General features: G+C 41.2%; 1 protein-coding gene across 1 annotated transcript in view; it reads left to right on the top strand.

Moving 5' to 3' along the window:
• Nucleotides 1–27,282, top strand: part of Fndc3a (fibronectin type III domain containing 3A) — a 147,805-nt gene that overhangs the window by 94,007 nt on the left and 26,516 nt on the right. Inside the window, exons 4-7 of the mRNA XM_051160822.1 lie at nucleotides 9,624–9,700; nucleotides 17,866–18,103; nucleotides 21,380–21,649; nucleotides 23,216–23,274. Coding sequence (XP_051016779.1) covers nucleotides 9,624–9,700; nucleotides 17,866–18,103; nucleotides 21,380–21,649; nucleotides 23,216–23,274 — 644 coding nt within the window. The remainder of the gene's footprint in view (nucleotides 1–9,623; nucleotides 9,701–17,865; nucleotides 18,104–21,379; nucleotides 21,650–23,215; nucleotides 23,275–27,282) is intronic.

Genomic DNA, 27,282 nt, shown 5'->3' with positions numbered 1-27,282 from the left:
CCAGACTTTTAAGTCTGTTTTCCACCTAGCAGTGAGACTGAGTTGATAGAGCCTTGCATGCAGTGCTTGCTGGAAGGGGTGTAAATTAATAATAGGTCAGGGAAAGTGTTTGACACTGCCCTTCAAAAAATAAGAATTACCTATCCTAGATCTAGCAGTTTTCTTCTGGGTACCTGGGTAGAGTAGAGCATCTTAAAGAAAGATGTGGCCCATGAGACCTACAGACACCTCTCCCCTTTAGAATCTAGTCTATCTCCACTTCTCTGGTGGTGTTAACAAGCCTCATGGATTAAATGCCCATTTATCAGAGACAGAGGAATTTATCTCTCAGACTAAGTATATCTTTGAATCCCAGAATAGTTAAGCCAATGGTCTCTTAGATGAGGCAGTGTGTCCTGATGCCTCTGAAACCTCTTAGGTGTCTGGGCATCAGATTGTGCCCAGGCCCATTTCATCCATTTTGGTGCTCATGCAAATGCATTCATACTGTATAGATACTCTAGGTCCAGGCCTTTGATGGTTTCAATTACTGGGTCATGGGCTATATAAAAATGCTTTAGGTTTTTTCAAGTATTGTACCATAGTCCAGCAAGCAATGTGTATGAGTTAGATATAATGAATTCTCTTAAGATACAGTTCAGGTAATGTCTTAAAATCCATCAGTGGCTACCCGTTTCACTCACAGTAACAGACCCGTGTGTCCTAACAGTGTCCTTCAAGGCCCAGGAGAGTATGTTTCCCTGTTTCCTCTCCCTTAGGGACTTTGTACTGATTGCTCTCTCTATGAAAAATTATCTTTCCTCACATACCCAAGTGACTCTGTCTCACACTTAAAATCTTTGCTCAAAAGTGAAGCTGAGACTGACCACTATTTGCCAGGGAGCACCTCTGTTACCCTGCTCTATTTCTTAATCATATTATTTACCACCTTCAACATGTTTTCAACATACATACTTGCAAACATACTGCCTCCAGACATACATGACTTACTGCAATCTGATGATTTATTGTGTATTTAATTTTTTTTTTTAATGCTGGGCATGGTGGCACAACCCTGTAATCCCCACACTTAGGGAGGCAGAGGCAGGCCTCAGAGTTTAAGGCTAGCCTGGTCTACAAAGAGAGTTCCAGGGCAGTCAGAACTGTTACACAGAGAAAGAGAAACTCTGTTTCGAAAAAAAAAAATTTATAAGTGGAGTTTGTAGTGGCTTAATTAAATAGGAATGGCCTCTATAGATTTATGTGTTTTAATGCTTAGCCATAGAGAGTGGCACTATTAGAAGGGTGGCCAGTATGGCGGAGTCACCTCTGCTGCCTGCCGATGAAGATGGAGCTCATTCTCCAGCACCATGTCTGCCTGTATACTGCCAAACTACCTGCCATGACTGACTATAATGGATTAAACATCTGAAACTATAAGCCAGATCCAATGAAATGTTTTTTTTTTTTTGTAAGAGTTGCTGTGGTCATAGGGTCTCTTCACAGTGATAAAACCCTAAGATAAGAGTGAACTTGCCAAGGTGTGCATATGAGGTCAGAGGACAATTTGCAAGCATTCAGTTGTGTTCTTGTACCATGTGGACACCAGAGAGTGAATTCAGGTTGTCAAGTGCTAACAGCAAGCACCTTTACCTGCTGCGCCATCTCTTCCAGTGTAAGATTTATCCATGTTCCTTTACTGATCTATCTATCCCAAATGCCTTGACAGTGTCCAGCATGTGGCAAATGAACTTACAGACGATAATACTATCTAATTGTTATAGGCCGCAAAACTTAAGCAAATTAAATTGGTTGGATAGAGCATTGTCTTCCTTTTAGATTTTTTCCTTGATACTGGAATCAGACCCATGACTTCGTACATTGTTAGGCTAGGTAGCCAATTACTCTGCCATTATTATGCTCCTCAACTAGAAAACCATAAAGGTGTGATTAAAGTCACAATTGAAAGGAGCAGAAACATGAGTGGTCCAAAGTGACTTGGGGGAGTAGCTACAGCAGGATTACTGGGCCTCCTTTTTAACTTAGGTTGTTGTTGTTTAAGGAAGGCACTTCAGTGTGCTCAGTGGCTTGCATGGTTTTCCTTTTTGTGCATCAAATATTGCCTAACAGATTTTTATTCGATTTGAAAGGGAATATTAGGTCTGTTCATATTATTTTGGTAAGAGTAGCTGTGAAGCAGGATTGACACACATATGGACGCACAGACTGGCAGCATGCATGGAGCCTGTACAGGACTGTGCCAAATAGGGTCCTAATGCTGAGAGAAGTGGACCCATGCCCCTCCCTAAGCTAGAAGCTAGCTCCAACTGATAACCACTTGAAAATGAAGTTAGTTCTCTCCAACGTTTGAATGGGGATATAAAAAGGCAGGCCCCATGCCCAGCAGTCGATGGCCAACACAAAACAAACTCAGTGGTAACTTTGGAGGTTCTTTGTCTCATAATGGTAACACATGGCTGCCTTAAGAACAAACAAAACCTTAAATGTTCTTTATGCATATATTATGGGTTCTGGTTTTTGTTTTTATAGGATTCTTATGTGTGCTAACATGTGTGTCTCTGTTTCTATACTTTTTCTTTAGCTCTTTTTCTTCAGTTTGTTTTGTCCTATTCTGGTTTATTTGCTTTGTTTTATCTTATTTTTATTCCTTAGATGCCTGTCTGTTCTGAGCAACAACAGAAGAAAGGGTGTGGACCCAGAATGGAAGGGAGGAGGGGAGATCTCAGAGGAGTTGGGTAGGAGAAACTTTAAGCCCACCAAGTTTTTATATGAAAAAATCCTTTTTCAACTTTAAATTTATTTTTAAAGAACACCAAGCATCAAAAAAAGAGAGAGAGAGAGAGAGAGAGAGAGAGAGAGAGAGAGAGAGAGAGAGAGAGGGAGAGAGAGGAAGAGCTCTATCTAGGTGGTGGCACACACCTGTAATGCCAGGAGGCAGAGGTGGGTCTCTCTGAGTTCCAGGACAGCCAAAGCTACACAGAGAAACTGTCTCAAAAAGAAGAAAAGATTAGCTGTGAGGAGTGGTGACCTGGCGGCAGCATGGAGAACATAGGAAGTCCTGTATTCGTGGGAGGTTGGCGGTATGTGTGGTTTGTCTCCATTTTCACCTGTGTTTGTGTACTAGAGGAAGGATTTGAATGGCCATGCAGAAGGTGAAAACACAAGTAGTGTGACAGATGGTACAGAGTCCCAGTGGAGGATCAGATCAGGGGAAGTAGGGAGCTTCATTTAGTGATGGCATGTGCTCCTGAGCACAGGAAAACAGTAAGAGAGTTTGGTCAAGGTTTTTGAGAGAGTTCAGTGTCATAGTGAGAGAGCGGACTGAGGCTGGATGGTGACTTCTGAGAGTACAGAGCATCTCCACAGTCACTAGGAAATACAGGGAGGGGTTGATGTTAGTGGGCTCCTGAGATGACTCCTGAGCAACTCTGGCAATGTTGGTAAAGTTGAAAGCACCAAATTAAAAAACACACCAACCTGAATACAGTGCGATTTGGTTTCTGTAGTGAGCCTGAGGTTCTCCTGGGAAGAGAAGTGGAGTGAAGACATGGAGGGGAAGGTCCGTCAGGCAGGCACAGAGGCAGGAGACTGTCTCACGAGAAGGCAGAAAGGTGGAAGAGGGAGTCTAGAGGGATGAGAGATGTGGTGGCCAGAGACTGGAACATGGCTGTCTAAGGGTTCAGAGACGAGGTGGTGTAGTTGTAGGAAATCAGTTCAAGATAGACCTCTGAGCACAGCTTTACCAAACCCAGAATGAAGCCGGTGAGGGGACAGAAGTAGATCTGGGTCTCAGACACTGAAGCAGTCCTCTTGATAGGCAAGTGTTGGGGCAGAGGAAAAAAACAAACAAAACTTACCGTACTGTCAAAATATTCAACAAAGGAGGGCAGAGTGTAGCAGTGAGAACAGGACAAGGTAGTAATCACACACCACACAACCTCAAGGGCAAAAGAAACATTCATAATGGAATAAGAGGTCAGCAGTTACCTTCTCAACTTTCCAGAAGTGTTTCTTCTTTGGAGTACCTTTATTTAGTCTTGTTGCTTGGGCAGTATCCTGCCAGGTTTATTTTTTTACCTTCGGGGGTGGTGGAGGTGGAGGAGGACACTGGGCCTTTAAACAGGCCTGCATTTTAAAATGTGAGTATCGTATGTGGCAACCCGGCACTTGCCTGTGTGTGCTTGATAAGTTCCTTAGCTACTCTCAGCCTCAGCTTCTCTAGCATGATGCCCCTACTTGAGTGAACCAGCAGCTCAAATGTGGAAGCCCTGGCTGTGAGAGTCTGTGGTTGTAAGTAAAAGTACACGTGGGATGACCAGCAGCTACTGAGCGGCACCAAACACTGCGCTCATACCCTAGCTGTCTACCGTGGTTCTTCCAACACTACTGTGAGGTTGACCTTTTTAACCTTTGTACGGGAGACAGTTTCAAAGAAGAGTAATAAGTTGCCATGCTAGTAACCATTGGAGGTGATTTTAACAGTTAGCATCATCTAATAACCAAATCCACCCCCCCACACACACACACACCGTGCTTATTACACAGGTCCGAGCCATTACCTGCGTGTATGGGTGAGCAGTTGATAAAGTTCCTCTGAATTTACATGGCATCGTATTTCCAAACAAACAAACAAACAAAAAAACAAAACAAAAACCTTAACCCCCCCCCCCCCCTTTTTGTGAGGGAGTATTGGTCATTTTCCTGGTACCTATTTTTGGATAAGTATTGTCTTATTTTATAAATAAAATCAAGAATACTATTCACTAGAAATCTTTCTTTAATGCCCAGAGCAAGTCTTATTTTTAAAATAATCTTTTAAAAGAAAGTAAACTGACAATAAAAGCAGGAACCTTCATCTGCTTTCAAGGAAAGACAAAACAAGTTGAAACATATTCCACGTTTTAGGAACGTGTCATTCAAGTCTATTGGTGTGGGCAAGTCTCTGTGTGTTAATAGACATTCCTTAAAGGTTAAGCACGAAATGCCCATAAACTATACACTCATATTTTAGATCAGGGATTTGGAATTACTCTAACCCGAACTTTCTAGGTGAAGGCCAGCAGCAGGGCGAGTGAATAAAGTCACACAAAAGGAGATAGTTTTCCATCGAAAGCGTATCCGTGACGTTAATTTCTATGAGTGTTTACATTGGCTCTTAACACGGAACGCGGTGCATTCAGGGAAGCAGCTGGAGAAGCCTTTTAAATCTTGTTTCAGCAGCTCCTAAGCAAGACCCTAAGGCGCTGTTTCCTCTCCCGGTGTTTCCCGGGCCACTGTAGGTCATGTGATCGTCATCACGTGACTCGGTCAAAGGATCTTTTCCTCTTACCAGCTTTCAGGGAAAAAAAAAAGCGAAACTGTTCTCCAATTAAAGCTGCTAACGTGTACTACGCCGCTTCCTTGTTGGGTTTTCTTGTTCGCTGCTGCTCCTGTAGAAACAAAATGAGTGGTAAGATTTGCTGTTTTAAAACATTCGCTTTTATTTTAAAGCATAGGAAGCCTTGCATTAACCTAAAGCCGCGTTGTGTTTTCAATGCCAAATCTGTTCGCTATAAAAACACTATAAATTGCTACGTGGTTATAAAAATTGTAGTCTATATGTGCTAGAGTGATTTTATATTTCACAGCATGTCCCATTCTGGCCTCTTGATTTTATTCGTGTTTTTTCTTTTAAGACTGATCTGAAAATTGGCATTAGATAATTTGGAAGCCATTGTGCACGCCGGCATTCAGCAGCCCGTTGCATATTTAATGTAAATGCTTGAACAAAATTGTAGTTTTGTTTTTTCTTTAAAAAAGAAAAAGAATTTCTTGAATATGAACGTAGATTAGCAAGGAAACAATAAGTTTAGTTTATGTTACTTGAAATTAGGTATTAAGTTATTGATGGTACTTTAATAATTGGGGTGGGGTGCTTCTCAAATTTAAGACAAATGACAAATAGAATTGTACCCTCTTTTGTAGGTTTTGTAGGTCTTTAATAATAACACAATCACTGTGCTTTGAGGTAGATTTTACCTAAAGCGTGTAAATTCGTGTACCTACAGCTGTTGAGATGCAGCGTTGTTGTGCCAGGTGTGCATTTCACTTTCTCCCTGTTACAGGTTTGGCTTCCTCCCTGAACACAGTCTGCTTTGCCGAATACAGATTTAAGATGGTTAATCTCCTAAGGTTTCCTGAGTTACAAAGTATTGTTGGACTTAGGAAATAATCAAGCATTTTTGTTAATAAGTGGCAGGAGTTCTCAGCTTCGTTCTGTGACCGTAGACACAGGACAAGCAGAACAGCTGTCAGCATTGTGCGTCTGAATGTCACTACTCCTGTTTACTGTTTTTGTATTGGGGGTGTGGCAAGCTTGTGTTCCGTGTTGAATATATCACACCATTATTTTAGATAAATGTATATAGTACTGATAAATCGCCTTTAAAAAATCTAACCATGTGGCATTTCTGCCTCTTCATTAGAAAATCTATTTAAGCTGGGCATGGTGGTCCATGACTATAATCCCAGCACTGGGGGTGAGGTCTACAAAGTGAGTCCAGGACAGCCAAGGCTACACAGAGAAACCCTGTTTTGAAAAACCAAAAAAAAAAAAAAAAAAAAAAAAAAAAACCAAGCCCCCCAAAAGGAAAGAGTCTACTTAAGTAGTTAAATGCTCACATCATAAAGGAGCCTTTTGTGCAAATAAATGGTGAATTATTTTTAGCAGCTATCAAAGTAAAATATGAACTGTTTTACATGTCTGTAATCCTAGCATTCTTGAGGCTGAGGTAGGAGAGTGACAAGGAGTTTGAGGGCAGTTTGGGCTACTTAGGAAGATCCTGTCTCAGAAGTAACAACAAACAAAACAATAGTGCCCTTAGAATTGTAACTCCTCAGTATTTTATTATTGTTAAGTCTTAATCTAGTTTTACAAAAAAAAGAGAGAGAGAGAGAGAGAGAGAGAGAGGCCACCCCACATAGCTGTGCATGCTGCAGCTGTGAGTGCCATCAGCTGGAAGTTACAACTCAAATAGCCACATAGGAACAAAACACCTGTTTTGATTAAAGAACAAATTCTGCTTTTGAAGATGCCTGTCTGCTTCCTTTGATTTCCACATCGCCTCCAACAGTCTCCCCAACTTTACTTTGCAGTGGGTGCAAAAAGCCATTGGTCTAAACTTAGTATGCAGTCAGGGCTCAGTAAGTGTTAATTTCCTCTATTAAGAATACAAATACCATTTTCAATAAACTCTGGTTTTCAGCCAAGTTTTACATTTTGTAAATAACATTTAAGGCAGTTCTTAGAATTCGGAAGGAACGTTTACTGTAAATTAGTTAATGAATAAAAATGAGCATTCGTGTACAACTGTTCCCCATTCTCCGGAGAGCAGAAGCGTGTTTTGAATGAAGTCTTTCTGTGTAGAGATTTAAAGAGGTTCTCATAGGTGTTATTTAGTAAACTTAAATTTACTTTTTAGAAATTTTTTTCTTTCTCTCATGTTTTTCAAGAATAAAAACAAAGGTAGCCTTAATTTCCTTAGAGGCAAGACTTAATGACTCATATCAGTTAGCAACAGTGAGTAGCATTTCAGTGTTTCTGTGATGTGTATCCTGAGAAACAACACTGTTGGTTTTTTTGTTGTTTTTTTTTTTTTTTTAAAGAATTCCAGCTCTATTACTTAGGCAAACTTAAGTTCCCTCTGTCTCCTTTTCTGTCTGGAAGATGGGTAATGATAAATATAGTTTCTTGATTAAATGATTATGAAGGAAAAGATACATCAAAACCATGGTAAAGTGTTAGTGCTCATGGTTAAGGTAAAATGGAAGGGGCTGGAGAAGTGGTTCTGGGTTTAAGAGCACTTGTTGCTCCTGCAGAGGACCTGGGTTCATTTCTAGCACTCACCTGGTGGCCCACAGCCATCCACGGTTGCAGTGCCCGGGCATCCAGCACTCTGTCCTAATCTTCACAGGCATCAGACACACATGGTGGACAAGCACATATGGAGGCAAAACACACACAGAAAATAAGCATACATTAAGGTAATGTGCCTATGAACTTTGTGTATTTCAGAGCTATGCTGTTACTTAGCTGTAGAGCACTTGCTAGGCAGGCCTGGGCACTCCAGCTCTGGGCATTTACTGCGTTTCTTGTGGACAAGAGTAGAGCCGACTTCTGGTAGACACACACAGCACACTGCAGAAGTCTGCCTTCCCTCTGCTTGCTTCCTAGTAACAATGCCAGTCCTTGCACCCCTCCCCCATCCCTCCCATCTCTTTTCCTTTTCCCTCCTTTTCCCCACATTTTCCTGCCTTCCTGTTTCTCTCTCTTTTTTCTCCTCTCTCTGCTCTCCCTCCCCTTTCTCTTCAGTTCCCCTTATTTGCCATTATTTAGTACTTTGGGAGCCCATTTCTCTTTCTTCACTTCCCCCTATCGCCCCAGGTGGCTTTGTCCTCCTCTTGCCCCCTCCCTCCAAAGGTTGGAATCCGGATTTGCTGGAATCCGCTTGCTTTTTAGTCCTGGTGGCCTGACCAGTGGTAACATTCACCTCGCCAACAGATTTTCTGTGTGTAAAAGGTACCCTCCTCCACAAGCATTTTTTCACCGGCTCTGTCCGGACAACTTTTCTTTTAAGAATGAGTAGTTTCTCTTTTAAAAGAAAAAGAAGGAAAGAAAAGAAAGAAGAAATATTGCTTTCAAATGATTACAGATGGGTGTGTGGGGGACACTGCAGTATAAACTCCTGGGTGAAAAGATACAAACATGAAGTGTTTTTACTAAAAAGTTATTTAAAGCAAGTAAGGTTTTGTTCCAGAAAAAGCAAAACCTTCCAAGACAGCTTATTTTATTCCCAGAAAGGTGAAAAGAAAACAAGATTGTATTTATAAAGCTTATCTTGGGAACATGACACCATAAAAGTAAAAGACAGTTCCAGTGAAGTTAAAGTTTCTTGTTTAAAATGTCTCTGTGTTCAGGGACACTCAGCTTTTCTCAGGGTAAACGCACATGTACGCTCCTCTAGCTGTTGCCCCCCCCCACCCCCCAGGACAGACAGGCCCACTCTGCACTGCACATGGCCTCACCCCACAGAGCCCTTTAAGGAGCCTCACTACTCCCTCTTCTGTCTTTTTTGTTGATTTGTGTGTGTGGTGGTGTGGGTGTGGGTTCCTTTTGTATTTCTTGTAGATTTTTTTAAATACAAAGTTCAGTTTGATTTTCCTACTTGCACAATCATTAGAGTAGCATGAGCTATTTGTACAGTAGATGTGATGTTTGCGATTATAAACCAGCTAGGCATTTCTGTTGGAGGGCCTGGGAGTCTTAGGTCCTATGGGCTACCGTAAGTATAAGCACTGGGCAGGTTTGAGAAATGTAGATACACTTAAAAGATAATCCATATACTTCATAATGTAAATGTTACCTAAAAACTTACTTATATATAATGACTTCTTTGTATAAAATGTTAAATAAAAACATAAAGTAAATGGTATATAAAAACTGGGTAATTGTAATTTTTTTCCATGGTATACTATTACAGCCACTGTTGGCTTAATGTTTAGCTTAGGTCAAGTAGTCCTATTGTTCTCCGCTTCACCGTGCTAAGCACTGATGGATTATTGCATCATTTCTGTAACCCATTCAGGTCCTGCTCAGGTTCCAATGATGTCCCCAAATGGTTCTGTGCCTCCTATATATGTGCCTCCTGGATATGCCCCACAGGTACGCTTTTTGTGTTATATTTCTTTATGTGTGTATCTAGTGATGTTACTCTCTTTGATGTTGATTCTGGTGAAAATATGCTGTTAAAGTTCTAGACATTATCCAGGAGTTTATCTGGACATTATCTGTAAGTCCATTTCAAATATTTTACTACATTTGCAAAGGAGGGAAAAATATATTGGTAGTGCATGCTCGTCACTCAGAGTTGCCTTTGGGCATTAAATTCCAAAAGAAATTTTATAGTTTTGTGTCCTCGAACATGCAAATTGTGTAACTAAGTTAAGTTGTGTACACATAGCTTTTTAGATCATTGACTTTAAAGTAGTTCAGGACTGTGCTTCCAGCCTTGTTTCATAGAAAGGCTTGCGGGTACTGCAGTGATCATGTGGACGTATCCTGGCAAATAGACTTTGTTTTCATGTGTCCTTGCATAGCCCAGGTTGACCTCAGACTTACAGTCCTGCCTCATCTCGTGAGAGCTGGATTTCAGGTGCTTGACACTGCACCTACCTGCACCCCTGAGACTGAGGAGATCACTGCGATGCACACCAGAGCCCCTTCCTGCAGCCCTGCAGCTGAGACCCCCGCCCATGCACACCATAGCCTCACGCGAATATCTAACCTTGGACTTTATGAAGTATAGCTAGGTTGAATATACAGGCAAACAGAATTAAATGGTATACCTGAGATGTTCGGTAGTTTCCGCTACTGAGATTTCTTTGTGGTCTGTGCTCATTGCATCAAATCCCTATTAAGGATTACTCACATTCTCTTCTTAACCAAATCTGCACCTAAGTGCTCTTTAAACCCTGTCTTGCTTCCTCCCTGACTATAGTAGAGTATCAATAGGCTATTGTGGTAGATTTCTTGCTTAGTTTGTAAAACATGCCTCTGTGTGACTACAAAAATTAGTATGGAGAGGAGAGGAGTTGCTGGAATAGACAGCCAGAAAAACTGAGTCCTTTTCCTTTATCTCAAACCTTTGTTGGCTGTTGGGTTTGGGGCGTATCGGCTTTCTTGACTCTTGGTGCCCTCCTTGTAATGAGATGCAGACACGTGAGAGTGTATATTTTAAAAGTCCCCTGCAGTCTTTTTGGAACAGCCTGTGGCCTCTATCACTGCTTTAATGCACTGAGCCTTCATCTACTACAGCTCACATCCTACTTCCAGGTTGACTGTCACTGCTCGCTGCTGTGTTGCAGACCTAAGCACTTTTTTCCCTGCTCAGTCTCTGTGGCCTTTAAAAATTAGAAAGCATTGATGTGATTTATTCCATGTTTTGTTGACATAACGTCTTTTCTTTTCCTTCTGTCTGTTGTTCTTTCTCAGAACTTTGTTCATCTCTCAAGCGTGATTCAGTTCAAACATTTGCTGAGTGCTCTCATTGCCAAACTGGGTTACATGCTGCTGACGTAAAGAGGAGTGAGCAGTTATTCCAGTTACAGGGCATTCACGTAGAGGCTGTTGTTTGTATTTTGTAGGTTGTGGTAGTGGTTGTTTAATTGGGGTTTGGCTTTGGCTTACTGTTTGAGACGGAGTCTCACTGTTGGCCTAACTGGCCCTGAGTTCACGAGCCCCCTGCCTCAGCTCCCGAGTGTTGGAATGGCAGGAATGAATCCCTGTGCTAGGCCTGTGCTCTCGTCATACAGTACTTCTGCTTTTATGACAAACCCTCAGCCTGTCATACCATATATGCTTATCAGCCTGTCATACCATATATGCTTATCAGCCTGTCATACCATATATGCTTATCAGCCTGTCATACCATATATGCTTATCAGCCTGTCATACCATATATGCTTATCAGCCTGTCATACCATATATGCTTATCAGCCTGTCATACCATATATGCTTATCAGCCTGTCATACCATATATGCTTATCACAGCTTGCTAATTAATTTTCTTTCTTAGGAAGGTGATGTTTAGCAGTCTCTTTCATTCTCAAGGATGACAGTTTCCTACAGCTGTGTAGTGGTACACATCAGTCATCCTTGAGAATGAAAGAGACAAGACTTTACCTCCCTCTGAAGGTTACAAAATGTTTGTAGGAAAGAGCAAGCAAAAAGCACAGTCAGTGGACAAGTCAGGGTATTGAAAGGAGAGTGAAGGCAAATGTGAACATAGAGCAGAGTTGGGTTGTATGTTGTAGCACATGGTGGAGCAAAGCACGGGGAAGGTGTTAGTTATTTAAGCAGATTCTAAAGAAAGGTAGGCATTTATTTGCCTTCTATTCATCTGGTGAAAATGGACTGTAGAAACAAACTGCCAGTGGCCTAAAATGAGGGTGTATCCTATGACTAGGAACAGTGCGGAGGCTAGTAGAGCCTTAAAAAATGGAGTAAGGCCAACCATAAATAGTCAGAAGTCAGTCTACTGTCTCTAGATTGAGGGTCTAACTCTAGACCAGAAAGAACTACGATGACGCCTCGGAGCATCTCTTTGGCCTTTTGCTTCTGTGGGCTTGCCCACTGAATGCAGGATCAGTTTCTTAGTCTGTAGTTTGCCTTGCAAACTTAGTCTTAGTCTGTAGTTCCCTTGGTATTTCAAATAATACAGCATTTTTGCACGACCTCTAGTACTCACTTTTTTCTCCTCCGCAACTTTAATAATATAATATTTAGAGAATGTTAATTCCCTCATTTGTAAAAATTTTGTCAATCTTTCAAGCTCTATATTCAGTTATTTGTACTAGTTTTCTATTATTTCCACAGGGTCTTAGGTTCCTTGGAGTTAGGAGCTGCCTTTTAATTAATTTCACAGTCTTATACTTAGGTACAATAGGTGTCTTACAAGTATTTGTCAAATAAATTGATAAATTTTAATCATAATCTTTGTGGAAGGATTGTGTGAAGCTAGTGTATTTATTACTAATACCTTAAAAATGAAGATTGTCGCTAGGAAATTTATGAGTTTGAAGTATATGAGATAATCCAAAGACAAAAATTCAGTCTTTTGAATTATCCTAATTATATAGTAAGCAGTATTCTCGGGTTCTCATTATCCCCAATTAACATGTCCCTGGTATGCTATCATTTCTAATACTAGCAAACACTAATAAGATCCACATTGTGCTCACAGCTAAGCATGTGGCACCTGAGCACAGTGCTAGCAAATCAAGAAGCTAGGAGTAGGAGGAAGGACTGAGGCACTTGTGTGGCTGTAAGAAAGTGCAGGCTGTTTAGAGTGGTAGGAATGGAGTGGCACACGTATTAATAACCAGACTAGTCTCCTTTTAGCATTTTACACTGTGAGCAGCCTCAGTTGTTGGATTCCTAGTATGTTTGTCCTTAAAAAGCAGGAAGAAAGCCTCACACTAGACCAGCTGTTTAGAAAAGATGTTTTGTTGTCAGTAAGCCAAAACCATGTACCTTTCTTATTGCTAAGCTCTGGAGCCTGCCCTTTCATGTTAGGTGTAAAACAGGTTGTTACTGCTCCTTAACAGGAAAGGGAAGGTTGTAAGAAACAATGTACAACTTAGAGACAGAATATTTAAATGTTGTTGTAAAATATAACTATTCTAGTGAGGAAGCTAATGACTTACTAAAATTTTATAAAATACCTGAATGGAACTTTTGGATGACAACATCAAAATTTTTCCTTGGGTTAGGAGATGGCTTAATGGTTAGGGCGCCTGCTGGCAAGCCTAAGGACCATAGTTCAAATCCCTAGCACCTAAATAAATAAATTCATAAGGAGGGGTGAGCATTTAAAAGACAGACAGAAGATCCCCAGGGCAAACTGAGTAGCTAGACCAATGGAATTGGAGAACACTGGCTTCAGTGAAAGATTTTTGCCTTAGTAAATAGACTGGGCATCTATCTGCTAAGGAAGTCCTCTCGTGTCAGCCACCGGCTTCCACATGCACATGGTCTTGAGCCAGACATTGTGTCCCATATCTAATTTGGAGCTTGAGAGGTAGAAACAGGATGATGGCTGTTCAGAGCTAGTCTGGGATATAAAGCAGACCTCCCTTAGTTGATAGTGCTTTTGTTTGTTTTAGTGGCGTGGGGGTGGTTGTTCAGATGAGAGGGTTGCTGTAGGATTGGAGATTTTCTAAGGTGGGGGAAATTACCATGTTAGCTTAGTTACCAGTTTCAGGTTACTCCTTTTAAGTTGTGCTTGCTGTTTCAGGTGACATTCTGTCAGCATCCTGTAGTGAAGCAGAGCATTCTTCAGAGCTTCTACATCCTGGCTGAGCCCAGTGCTGTCCTTGGAAAGCAGCCAAGTGGGAAGAGAGAACAGGGGTCTGGAAAGACTAGAAAGAGATGAGGAGGTTATGCTGACTGGCTGACGCGCATGTGGATGTGTGTGTGTGTGTGTGTTAGTAAGTAGTAGTTCAAAACCTAAAGGGGGGCCGGGCGTGGTGGCGCACGCCTTTAATCCCAGCACTCGGGAGGCAGAGGCAGGCGGATCACTGTGAGTTCGAGGCCAGCCTGGTCTACAGAGGGAGTCCAGGATGGCCAAGGCTACACAGAGAAACCCTGTCTCGGAAAAAAAAAAAAAAAAACCCAAACAAACAAACAAAACTTAAAGGGTTGCCAAGCCTGGGGCAGACGCAGAGATTGGAGGAAGCCATCCCTAAGAGTCAGTATAGTCATGAGAAGAGAGGGAGAAATGAACTTTCTAGTGGAATGCTTATGTCTCCATATCATTTCTTCCCAAAGTCTAGTACTATCTCCAAGTACTCAGGAGAAAAAAGCAAAACAGATTTACCTTAGACTTTTGTTGTGGTTAGGAGGGCACATATACAGTAGAAAATGCCAAATACTGAACACAACCTTTCTGTCTTATAGGGCTTTGCTTAATTAACAATAGATGGTATCTGTGGCTAAGGAAATGTTATCTGGGTTCTAATTTTAACATACTAACTTACTGCTTTTACTTTACTCCTCATGGCTAGAGTACCAGCTGATGTGAAACCATTGTCTAGATGCTGGCTGTTTCTTAGCATCTAGGCCTTTGGAGACCTGAGACAGTTTTGAGGTCTCCTAGCCTCGGCTCTGAGGTTATAGCTGCCTAAATCGTTCCTTGAAGTGCTGAAGTGCTCTGTTCTTTCAGTTCTGGTCCAGCTCTTTGTTGTTTTGTGTTGGTTTTTGGTTTGGTTTGATTTGATTTCTGTTTTCCAGTGGCATTTCTGGTGTTTTGTTTTTGTAACTGTGGCAAAACACATATAGTATATATTTTATCAACTTAGCCATTTTTTTAGGTGTTCGGACTCAGTGGCACCAAATATGTTCACATTCCATCATTCAACCACAGAACTCCTCACATTGATTAAAACTAAAGTTGCAAACCTATTTAGCAATAACACCCCATTCTCCTCAGCTCTGCTTTAGTAAGAACATGGCATTAGGAGCCAAACTGCTCGCTGGGCAATTTATTTAGCATCCCTATGCCTTGATTTCTCCATCTGAAACTAAAGATAATTGTATCTAATTTACAGTATTGTTACAAGAAATAATTTATAATGAACACATTGTGGCATGATGAATATTACAGAGGTGGCTTGGAATGAGTGTGATAGGAATTATAGGGAGGGGACATAACTAAGACTTTGGTGACCTGGGAAGGGTCCTTCCAAAGGCAGTCAGGACCAACCAAACCCTGCCAGTCCCCATCTGCTGACATCTACCTACATTTGCATGAAGCTTGAACTGCTTGCTCATCTGTAAGGGATGAGCTAAGCATCCCTGCTAGAGCATTAGAGCCATCCACCCCCTCCAGCCTGTTGGAGGCACTGTCCCCGTAGTGCCCTTCCCTTGTGCACCAGTGACTTCCTCTGCTGGATCATACTTAACCAGCACGTCAGCATGTTGAGTTGCTCGAGCCTAAAACAGTGAAAAACAAATCAAATGTCTCCAGCCCCACTCTTCTTATCAGCCATAACCCTGTTTCTGTGTCCGCTTGGCAAGGCTTTCCAATACTGTGCTGTTAGCTCCAGTTCTTCTCTCCACTTTCCCTTTAAAACTCTCCCAGCCACTTTTGCCTCTCATTTGCCCAACACTGTTCTCATGGGTCACACTTACAACCCATTAGCTAAATCAGTGGCCTTTTTTCCTCCCTTTACCCAGCCTAGTAGCTTTTGGCACAGTTGAGTCTTCCACCTTGACACAGTTCACCAAACCTACAACCTTCACAAAGGAATTGTGGCTTCCTCCTCCAGCACAGGCTGCCCTTTGATCCTTCTGGAACGGCAAACCGGTTCTTATCAGTCTACTAATTTCCACTTAGATGTTTTAGAAATATATAAAACTATCACCTCTGAATCCTTAAACTAAGTGCTCAGTCCCATAAACACTCATCTTGTTCTGCCCCTTCCCCAGTTAGTGGGGCATAGTCATACAGCTTTTTTTTTTTTTTTTTTTTTGTAGTTAGCCTTTTCTTTATTCTTTTTCATTAATTTACTATACATCCCAATCTCAGTCTTTTAAAAAATGTTTTCTTTATTAATTTATCCACTTTACATCCCTCCTCCCCTCCTAGTCCCACACACATGGGAAGAGACATGCATTCCACATGAACACATGAAGAGGGAAAAGGTAATTGGAGCAATAGTGAGAACTATAGGTCTCTTCAGCGCTGGCTGTCTTCTGGGGATTGTGAATCACAGTGCTAAAGGTGAACATGCTGTTGTGGCAGATACTGGGGTCGAGTTTACTTAGTCTGTTTCGAACTCTCCCTAATGCCCCTTCTCTTAGGATCTAGGCTGAAAAGGCTGTAAGCCACTGCAGACTCCTTCGGGCTGGCTTCTAGATCCAGCTCGGTTTCCGTGTGCTATACACGATGGACCTTTGCCTGAAGATTTGAGGCATTCGTTTCACTGGAAACAGGATATTGGTGCAGACCCAGCAGCACAGAGGAACAACATATGTTGTGTAATATATATGCCAAATATATTACATGTAAACGGTGAATTCATTCGCTATTCTAGACAGCTGTAGAGGAGTCGTATCACACTTGAGTAGATCAGTCTTTAACCCATCAAGTCTCTGTAACTTAGGTTGAACTGTATCCAAATAAATGCCATCCTTACCAAACAAATACTTGGATACAAAGCTTGTTATCCTTAAATATAAAAGGACTTGTCTTTAAAATAGCACTTTTGTATAATAAGTTTCTCTTTTCCTGAAATGTTGGGTATGTCATTAACCACTTCTTGTAGAGGGATTTCTAATTTTGAGATTAAAAGTCCTGTACCTTTTAGATATTACTGTGTGTCCGAAAGCCCTCACATTCCTAAAGGTCTTGTGAGGTCCAGAGAGGAGTTACGATTTTGTTAAAAATTGATTCTCAGAGTTAGGACTTTGGAATGTGAAGATACAGGGTGGGAGCATGCATCCGTTTGTTTATTTGTTTATGTACTTATGTATGTATGTACTACTTATTGATTCATTAATTCAATCTTGGTTTCTAGCTTTCTTCAAACAGAATATTATTGTGTAGACCAGGCTATCCTGCAACTCTGTGATCTGTTGCCTCAGCCTCTGGGTACTGAGATTTCAAGTACCCAGCACCAAAACCTGCTAGGTTCCAAAAAAGGGAAAGTATAATTTTGAGTCCCATGCCACAGATACCTTTATTAACCTGGATGTAAGATAAGATATCTGGTGCACTTTCGTCTTCCTACAATTTGGGGTTTTTTGTTTGTTTGTTTGTTTGTTTGTTTGTGTTCGATACAGGGTTTCTCTATGTAATAGCCCTGCCTATCCTGGACTTATTTTGTAGACCAGGCTGGCCTCAAACTCACAGAGATATCCACCTGCCTCTGCCTCCAGAGTGCCAGGATTAAAGGCGTGTGCCACCACACTTGGCTCTGCAACTTATTTTTTATAGAAAAGGATATAGAAAAGGAAATTCTTGACCTCGTTAATACTCAACCCACCAAATGCATGTAATGCATAAACTAAATACACAGTATCACAGCTCAGTGTTCACTCATAGTGCAGCCGCTCGCATCAGTGTTTTTAGGTCGACACTAGACAGCACTCACGTTGTGTGGCAAGAACTACTTGGTTGCTGAATGCTGATTTAGTACCTAACGTGTTGAGTAAATTCTTTCTGTGGTCCTTTGAATCCTAATAGTCCACAAGGTCTTCCTCTAGTACATTTGAAGAGTCCCTTACTTCCTTCAGAAGAGACTTATAACCTGTTGTTCCTTTTGTAGGTTATTGAAGACAATGGTGTTCGGAGAGTCGTTGTGGTTCCACAGTCACCGGAGTTTCATCCTGGTGGCCACGCAGTTATCCATCGCTCCCCACATCCTCCTCTGCCTGGTTTCATTCCTGTCCCAACCATGATGGCCCCCCCACCACGCCATATGTACTCACCAGTGACTGGAGCTGGAGACATGGCAACACAGTATATGCCACAGTATCAGTCTTCACAAGTGTATGCAGATGTAGGTAAGGTAACTCAGAATGCCCCTACCTCATTGAGGTGGCTGTCCCTTCCTTGGATCTAAGAGATGCTCACTTCCTGTCATATAAAGGACACAACACATGATAATGATAGCACAATGGGTTTCTGTTCCCCAGGCACTATTTAGGAACTTTGTTTTTGTGACGCAACAGGTCTCTAGCAAACAGCTAAGTAAATCTCACATCATACAGAGTCTTCAGTACGTTCATGTTAGACAACAGGTCTCTGAGAAAATTTGTAGCAATTTTTTAAACTTTCAGATTTTTAAACTTTAAAGACTGTTCTCCTACTACTAAAAGTCCCTGGATTCTTTGAGGAATTGACAAGTCTAAAGTGAGCTGTAACCCTTGCCTTCAGTTAATTTCTAAAAAAGACAAGACAGACAGACACACGCGCGCATGCGCACACACACACACGATAATAATCTTTGCTGTGGGTTTAAACACCGTTATACTTGTAACTCAAGTTTTGTATATTCTGCGAGAATCTCCTTTTAGCCCCAGACTTGTATCTCTTCCTGCCTTTCTGATACTCCTCCCTGTTCTGTTGCCAGAACACAGTTAAATAAAAACCATGCAGCACTGTTCATAAGTAGTAAGTGAGAATGTGCACGGCTCCAACTCCGAGCTGTGAGGGAAAGTGAAGGGTATAACACCCACACTGCCAAGGGAATGGTGGAAGACAAGGGTCCATCACATGCCAGACTCTATCAAGCTGAGAGTGCTGGCTTTCTGGTCAGTTCTGCTCCCTTCCCCTTCACATGAGGCTTCCCAGGATAGGACCTGATGAACATTTGTTAGCCATACCGTCACTGAGCTGGAACTTCACTGTACACTGTACTTACGCATACATTAGCTCATGTCATCCCAGGAACATTCCCGAAATACAGACAGGAGCTGGGCTTCAGAAAGATTGGTCTCTAAAGGTCACGTTATTTAGCTGCTAGGGTTTTCATTCTCTCAGATCTACTTCAGTGCTGCCTGGTCTTTATTTTCCCCATGCTTACTCTTATCTTGAGTAGTAGATGAAATGTAAATGCATCTGAGTAACCAAACTACATTTTAAAATGGGTACTAACTGTGGTTCTTCAGTATTTTTATAACTCATATAACATTAGCTGTGTTTTAACTGTGTATATCAGTCGACCTTCCTGTTTACTGGGCTGTACAGAGTAGAATTTATATATATATATAAAAATCTTGTGTTGAGTGCATGTGTGCATGTGAAGTACCCAAGGTTTAAACATTTCAGGTAGAGGATAACACCTTGGGTATTTTACATGCGCATATGCACTCATACACCGATATCTTAGGAATGAGATCTAAGGAATTATAACACAATTAATTTAGACACATACCCTGATGATAATTTTCATATAATATTTAGTAATATTGCACATCACATCACCATTTAGGTATGGAGTTTCCTATTTGTGTTATATCAGCACTCATGGTTCCAGACTTGGGAACATTGCAGATTTCAGATTCTGAGATTAGGGACTTGTAATTCTTTTTTTTTGGTTTTTCGAGACAGGGTTTCTCTGTGTAGCCTTGGCCATCATGGACTCGCTTTGTAGACCAGGCTGGCCTTGAACTCACAGCGATCCGCCTGCCTCTGCCTCCCGAGTGCTGGGATTAAAGGCCTGCGCCACCACGCCCGGCTTGGGGCTTGTAATTCTAAGTCATGTCTAGCATCCCAGAAAGAAGCCTTACACCTGTCAGTAGCCTGTCCTGGTTTCTTCTTTTGCCCCTGGCTCTTCATCTACTTTTGGTCTCTGTGTTTTTGCCTGTTCCAGGCTTTTCACTGACACATGTATAGCAATGTTTGTACAGCATTTACAATGTTCGTGTAAGATGTGATATTTTCTGCCTGCGTTTTTAACATGCGGTATGTCTGTGTTGCGACATGAGATAGCATTTCATGGTTTTAGACTTGGTGCACATGCATACCATAAGTTGTTCGTCCATTCATTGGCTGGTGACATTTGATACTTTCACTGCTTATCGGTGAGGGATGCTGTTGCAAACATTGTGTACAGCCTCTCTGCTGGCACATTTCACACTTCTGAATAGAGGGGCTGGGGCATATGTGAATAGCAATTGCCATACTGTTTCTTCACTGGTCCACCATTTTCTCTCCCTACCAGCCGTGTTTAAGGGTTCCAGTTTTTCCACATCCTTGCTTAAATGTACTATCTTTTATAAGCATATTGTTGCCTGTGAATTTTATCCCATTTTTTGTTTTGATATTCTTTTCTGTATTTTGTTGATGCTCATTGGTCATTTGCATATTCATTCTTTAATATAATTGACATTTTATTGTTATGCTGTCTGTTTTATGGATAGTCTGGCTACAAGTCTTTCATCAAATCCATGGTTTGTAGGTATTTTCCCCCATACTGCTTTTCCCTGTGGTATCCCTTGGTAGAGAAAAGGTCCTAATTTCGATAAAATCCCATTTTGTTTGATATGTGTTTTTTATCTCTCATCCAAAAAAGTATCACCAAATCCAAGATCATGCGAATACACTCCTTTGTGTCTTTCTCAGAATTTTGTAGTTGCAGCTCTACCTTGGGGAGTATTTGATTCATATGTACTATAATATAAAGTGCCACACTTATTCTTTGAAAAATATCCAGTATCTGATTATATTCTGTATATCCTTATTTCAAGAATATTAAGCTAATTTTTGTAAAGCATTGGTACATTAAAATTGTTTTCTTTACTGGGACTTGATAGACTTTTCTCTTAAGTATTTTCTTCTACATATTTCAAATATAAAAGTAAAAAATAAATTTAACAGTCCAATTAATTTGTTTGCTAACTCCTATAGCTTTCTCAGCTATGAATTCCTATTTTAGAATCACAATGTAGACTGGTGATATTCCTTTTACCTTTCCTATATGATTGAGATTGAAAGGAGGTTGGAAAGTAATAGCTTACAGTACAGTGAAGGAAGAGCTGTGACCGGGTCAGCCTGATTTCATTATTCCTGGCCCAGGAGACCACTGTACTGTTTCTCTGCAGAGAGATAGCTGGGAAAAGGGGGAAAAGACGAAACATCTGTGCTAATGATCATAGAGCTATAAACAAGTCACAAAGCTTGATTCTCTTACTGGAGATACAGAAATAGCTTTGTAAATATTTTATATGTTCATAATATTTTATATAAAACGATAGGCTGCTACCTGTACTTTTGTTATGGCATAGATTCATCTGGAGAATGTGATATTTTTAACACTTGTGTTTTACTTCTTCTAGATGCCCACTCTACACATGGCAGGTCCAACTTTAGAGATGAAAGATCTAGTAAAACATATGAACGTTTGCAGAAAAAATTAAAGGATCGCCAAGGCACACAGAAAGATAAAATGAGCAGTCCGCCGCCATCACCTCAGAAATGCCCTTCTCCTATAAGCGAACACAATGGACTCATAAAGGGGCAGAGTGCCGGTGGTCTGAACACGGGAGCGGCAAGAAATAAGTCGGGGCGAGGGAAAGGTTGTACGCAAATTGATCCAGAAGTAGAAGGTAACTCTTGACCCAAGACTCTCTGACTTCATCATTTAAACTGCTAAAAGTATATCCTCTCTTTTGACTGCAGCATCCTAACCAACATAAATTCATAGCCTAGCACTTCCCCAACTGTGAGAAATGCTTTTTAACCTTAATAATTGTTAGACAGCTGCTTTAGCATTTGGAAGATCTCGATTGAGTAATTTTACATTATCATAAATGTTCCTAGTTGAGAAGTTTCATTGGCTAGGAAAGGTAACCAAGATGCCATTTCTTCTCTTTCTGGTTCTTTGATAAGGCTGTCTTGCCTTTTACTTTCCCAGCCTCTTCCCATATGCATACACAATAACTAGTTATGTCATTAACCAGTCCTGTGTGCATGTGCCATGGTTAGAATATAGTATTCTCCTTCCCTTCGCTTCAGAAGTTTTCCTTTTTCTTTGGAGCCTTCCCCTAACATGTTCCTGTCACCATATGAACTCTGAATGCTACTTTTTAATGTGTAGTAGACTTGGATCTCTATAGTCTAAATCCAAGCTAGGGTAACAGTAGCCTGTCTTTCCTGTGTCTAGAGTGTGAGGTTCATGCCCAGGTACCCTAACTGTAATGCTAAGCCTCTCACTGGCTCCTATCTTAATTTCCATAGATTTCTTTGATTCTGTTACTGTTTTAACTTCTAAAGGTAGACCACACTGTATTTTAAGTTCCATCAATGTGCCTGTGAGACAGACTAACATGCCGTTCACAAACACTAACACCATAAGTCCTTCAGTCCTTGAATGTTCTTACCTAAAATGGTCCTCCTGGTTCTTATTGTGTAGAATTATCAAGAGCTGCAGCTGACTAATGTGACGGCAGCCAGGATGCTTCCAGCTCACCTTTCATCTTCCCTAACATTTGCATTCCTCGCGTTTTAAACAATGCTTTAATGACTTCATGTTTTGTGTGTTAGCGTTTACTAAACGTTCTCCAGTCGTTGAAACTATCTGAATATCCTGTTCTCCGCTGATGTCCCCAGGAGGTTGGGCTAAAGGGGTTTTTTTGTTGTTGGTTTTGTTGTTATTGTTGTTTTGTTTTTTGTTTTTTTTGTTTTTTTTAATGTCAGTGGTTGCTATGAATGCGAACAGTAGTTACTTCTATTGGGAAACCATGGTTAAATACTTGGTTCTCCAATTAAAGCCAGGTATAGTGATACATGACCACAAGCCCAGCACTGGGAAAACTGAGGCAGGAGAGTGGTAAGTTCCAGGCCATCTTAGACTATACACTGAAATCAAAAGAGAAAAATGAAAAAGATGGGGTGAGGATGGCATAGAAGTTTACCAGAGGAGAGACAGGTTTTTACCATTACAAAAGAAATGGTATAAGAAAAGCCACTGTTCCGGTGGCTGCATACATGCACACAAACATGCACACAACACACGCACACACAGGGTAAGTGGTGGTAACGGGTAAAATAGAAACGAAAGCAGATGAGTGGTGAAGAGCTACGGTGGGCTGTGAGTGAGTCAGGGTAAAAACTAGAAAATGGGAGAGGAAGAGAACTTTGCATTTAAGGTTTTTGTTTGTTTTTGTTTTAAGAAAAAGATGAAGAAACTAAAGCATTTGAAGCATTTCTTTCCAACATAGTCAAACCAGTGGTGAGTATCTCATGTATTTTTCTTACTATTTAGTATATTCATGTAGAATTTTGTAACTTTCACTCAGGCTTTTGTGTAATCTTCATAGAAATGTGAGACCAGTGTATGCTCATCATGGGGTGAATGTTCTAAAAGAGGAGCCCTTCCTTAGCAAAGTGTGATTGAGACAAGGAGGGCACGAGGATGTCCCAGGTCCCCGTGTGTAACACTGGGCACAACCAGAGAAGTTAGAAAATAATGTATGTGAACAGAAAAGGCTCGCATGAAAAGCTCTGTGTACATTCCAAATGGCTCATGCAGAGGCTGTGCAAAAGAGTCAGTATTCATACCATGAACAGTCTCAACCCTGGAAAGCAAAGGAAGTTCTCCCCTGACATCTGAGAGAATCAGAGAAGTGCTCTACTGGGGTCTTGTTTCCCATTTAAAAATTACACAAACAAATGTTCACTGCAGCATTAACATTCACAAAAAGTGGAACAAGAAATGCACAAAATGTGATAGATGTATTCAACAAAATGAGAAATAGGCAAAGCTGTTGTTAATAAAAGTTGGGGAGGGGTGCTAGGAACCAGATTATTTGGACATCATAATTATAAATAAATCAATAAGATAGTTTAAATTTTTTTCTGCAAAGTCGTAAAGACATCAACATGTCACAGCACTTGCTCTGATTAGTCCTTTTCTTCTGCTTTTCAGTGCTGTGACTCTGCTTGATTGTATAAGCAAGCTAACAGAAAGGCCAGTAATTAAGATTTTATCCCAGCTCTTATGCCAAAGGTGTAATTCAGTGATACAGAGCCTACCCAAACCTCTCTAACTACTCCTCCACCATCGTGTTTAGCTGCTTGGGATTCCTACTGGTCTTTGGAATTCATTTCTATGGATCCAACTATCAATACACTGTTTTAGCCCCTCCCTTCCCCCTCTTATTTATAAAATAAGGTCATACTCTTCTTCCATGGCTCATTTTTAATCTCTTTGTATGTTTGGTTTGTGTTCCTATATCATGTTATTCTTTAAGAAACTAACCTACTCATTCATTCATTCGTTCATTCATTCACTGATTCGTCCAAAAAACATTTACTGAGTGGTTTCTGTGTGTTAATCAGTAAATAGTGTAGTATGTCCAGTGTATGTATGTCCATACAGACAAGCCTAGTATGGAAATAGAGTAATACAGTGAAAAGTAATATGTTAAAGCGAGGAGGAAAGTCTTCCTGGGCTTCTGAAGAGGACAACGAGTGCAGTCAGAGCCTGGGGCTGGGAGGCCAGAGTAAGGACACATGGCACGTTGGTCAAAAAGGAAAGAACCATTGTCAGTATAACATGGTGATGATCTTGGTGGGAAGCAGCCTCAGGGCTTTCCCAGCCAGTGTAAGGCGGTTGTCATTGATAAAAAATGTTTCCTAACTTACAAAGCAGAGAACTATACTTTAGCATCCCCAGAATGCATGGTAGCTTTATGCAAGAAAAACACTGGGAAATGTTTTTCCCTGTGCTTAGAACTGGAGCTGGACTGGAAAGCAAAGTGTGGGCCTTGTCGCGACAGCTTCTCTTAATAGAATCTTCATATGGTACATGTAAAATTATTGAGTATGGGGCTAGAGAGATGTACATACATACACCACACATGAATAGGAAGAAAAGATGCTCACTTGTGTAACTCGGCTGTGTATCTTATTTCAGTGTGAGCTGTGCATTTAGGGTTGAGTGGCTGGAATGATGCTAACACTTTCTGAAGCCGTTTCTTCCGATAGATGGATAGAAGGGGGCTGTGTTCTCCTGTTCAGAGAACTGGCTGTGCTGCCATGGTCTGAGTTTCAGTTTTTGCTGAACTAAACATGTTAGTTTTAGTTTGCTCCGTTTACTCCATTCTCTGTGTTTATGAATTCTAGAACTGTCTGCCTCCAGATTCCTCAGACCAAGCTCTCAAGTTTCTTTCTCGCTGTGTGTGTGTGTGTGTGTGTTTGTGTGTGTGTGTGTGTGTGTGTGTGTTTTTCTGAGACAGGGTCCTGCTGTGTGGTCCAGGCAGTCTTCACCCTTACCTTCCTCCTGCCCTGGGCTCCTGCAGCCTAGGATTGCTGGTGTACTGCAGGGCCAGCTCCTCTTTTTTCTTAATCATGCATCCATACAAGGATTGAGTGTTGCCGTTTCTTCTGCTTTAGCTTTTTTTTTTTTTTTTTTTTTAATTCAAGAATGCTGCCGTTTCCATCTCTGCAGTCTTTGTCATAGTACATGGCATTGCTGTCATTCTGAGTTCCTTCCAAGGTTAGCTTCCTGTTTAGTTTTGACTGTATTAGAAACTGGCAAGCAGGCCAACCTGCCTTGCAGGTCAAGCATACTGTAGCACTCCAGCAACTTCTAACAGCTGTTTGCATCGGCTGCCTATTCTTTTTGACCATTGTCACTTCTTTACCTATTCTTGCCCAGATGTGTCGCTTCTTAGCTGCTCTCAGAGTTGGATTCAGTTGTGGATTAGTCAGAGACTTGCTTACTGGTTGAGCATAACCAGTGAGCACCTTAACTCTGTAAGTGCTCTTCCTGTAAAAAGGCAGTGTACCTCTTCTGCCTGCTTTAGAGGGCAGGGATAAGCAAATGAGATGGAAATGAAAGCATAATTTATGCTAAAGGAGCATGCAAGAGGAAAGAATTCCAGGTGGTTTCTAAATCAGCTGCAAAGATATCCTAAAGAATACCCAAACAGGATGTTTCACCAGTAGTGCTTTAAAAAAAATACATTATTTTCAAAACTCGTTTCCCCTGTTCATCTAAAAGGAAACAGAAACGAGACCGTCATCAGGCAGTTGTTATGTGCATTTCCTTAGGCTGAGCTGTCAGGGGCTCCGAGTCTCCTTCCCCTTCAGTCTTCCAGCATGCACCCATGCACCATCAGTTAATCACCGCATTTCTGAGATGCATGCTTTCCTGGCACTGTCCCTGATGCACACAATTATTACTCATTCCTCACACAAGAATTTCACAGGAGATTTGCGTGGATCCACTTCTGTTTCTTGTGTGTGTGTGTGTGTGTGTGTGTGTGTGTGTGTGTGTGTGTGTGTATTTACAGTCCACCTGACACCAACACCACAAAACAGCTTCTAAAGCATTGTTCATACTGCAGTCTTCCTCGTTGATTGCCATGCAGTAATTGACACTTCTGGTCACTTAGTTTTGACACTGCCTTCGTCTGTCAGGACATGGCTGCCTCCCTGTCTCCTGTGACCCTTTCAGAGGGTCTTTATCTCCTCTCCCTAAATCTGGTTCATATGAGAGTGAAGTTACTGCATTTTCCTTAAAAGTCAGTTTGTTGTATGAGCTTAGGAGACGAAGCATTCCCAAATTTGTCTCCTCTCCTAGCACATTATATCCCATTCTGAGCCCTTTAAAATCTGTTTACATAGTATGTACAACACCTGGAGGGCTAAGCCAGGGAGGGTCTCGAGTTCCTGGCCACCTGGCCCATGTTATGATAAGACATTGTTTCGTAATACAAAAGCAAGAAAAATTCTGTTTGAAGTTAACTTCGCAAAGAATGTTCCATAGTTCACTCCAAAGTAAGCATTCCTCATGTACCTTATTATGGAAGTGTAGGTAAGGGTGAGAGTCTAGCTTGTTAGTAGAAGTGGAGAGCCAACATCTCCTGTAACAGTGGGCTGTGAAGGGTGATAGTTAGAAACAGATCTGGCAGTATTAGGTCACAGTGCTTACAAGTGTTAATTTCTTAGTTTTGAAGAAATTACTTTAGAAGTGCATGGCTATGTAACGTCTTAAGCTTAGGGGAATCTAGTGAAAGAAGCAGGAAAGCATTCTATGTACTGTCTTCTCAACTTTCTGTAAAATTCGTTTTATTCCGTGATCAAAGTAAACCCCTTAGGTGCTGAGAACTCAATATCAGCCAAGCAAGTTTGAGTCTCGCAGTTCCCTACTTAATGCTTTCCTACTACCTGTCCTTGTGAAATACAGTAAGCAAGCACCAGGCCTGACAAGTATACTCCATAAAGTAGATGC

The sequence above is a fragment of the Acomys russatus genome, chromosome 18, assembly GCF_903995435.1.
Source record: "Acomys russatus chromosome 18, mAcoRus1.1, whole genome shotgun sequence".
Classification (NCBI taxonomy): Eukaryota; Metazoa; Chordata; class Mammalia; order Rodentia; family Muridae; genus Acomys; species Acomys russatus.
Note: the sequence above shows the minus strand (reverse complement) of the source record. Positions and strands in the feature narration are given on the sequence as shown.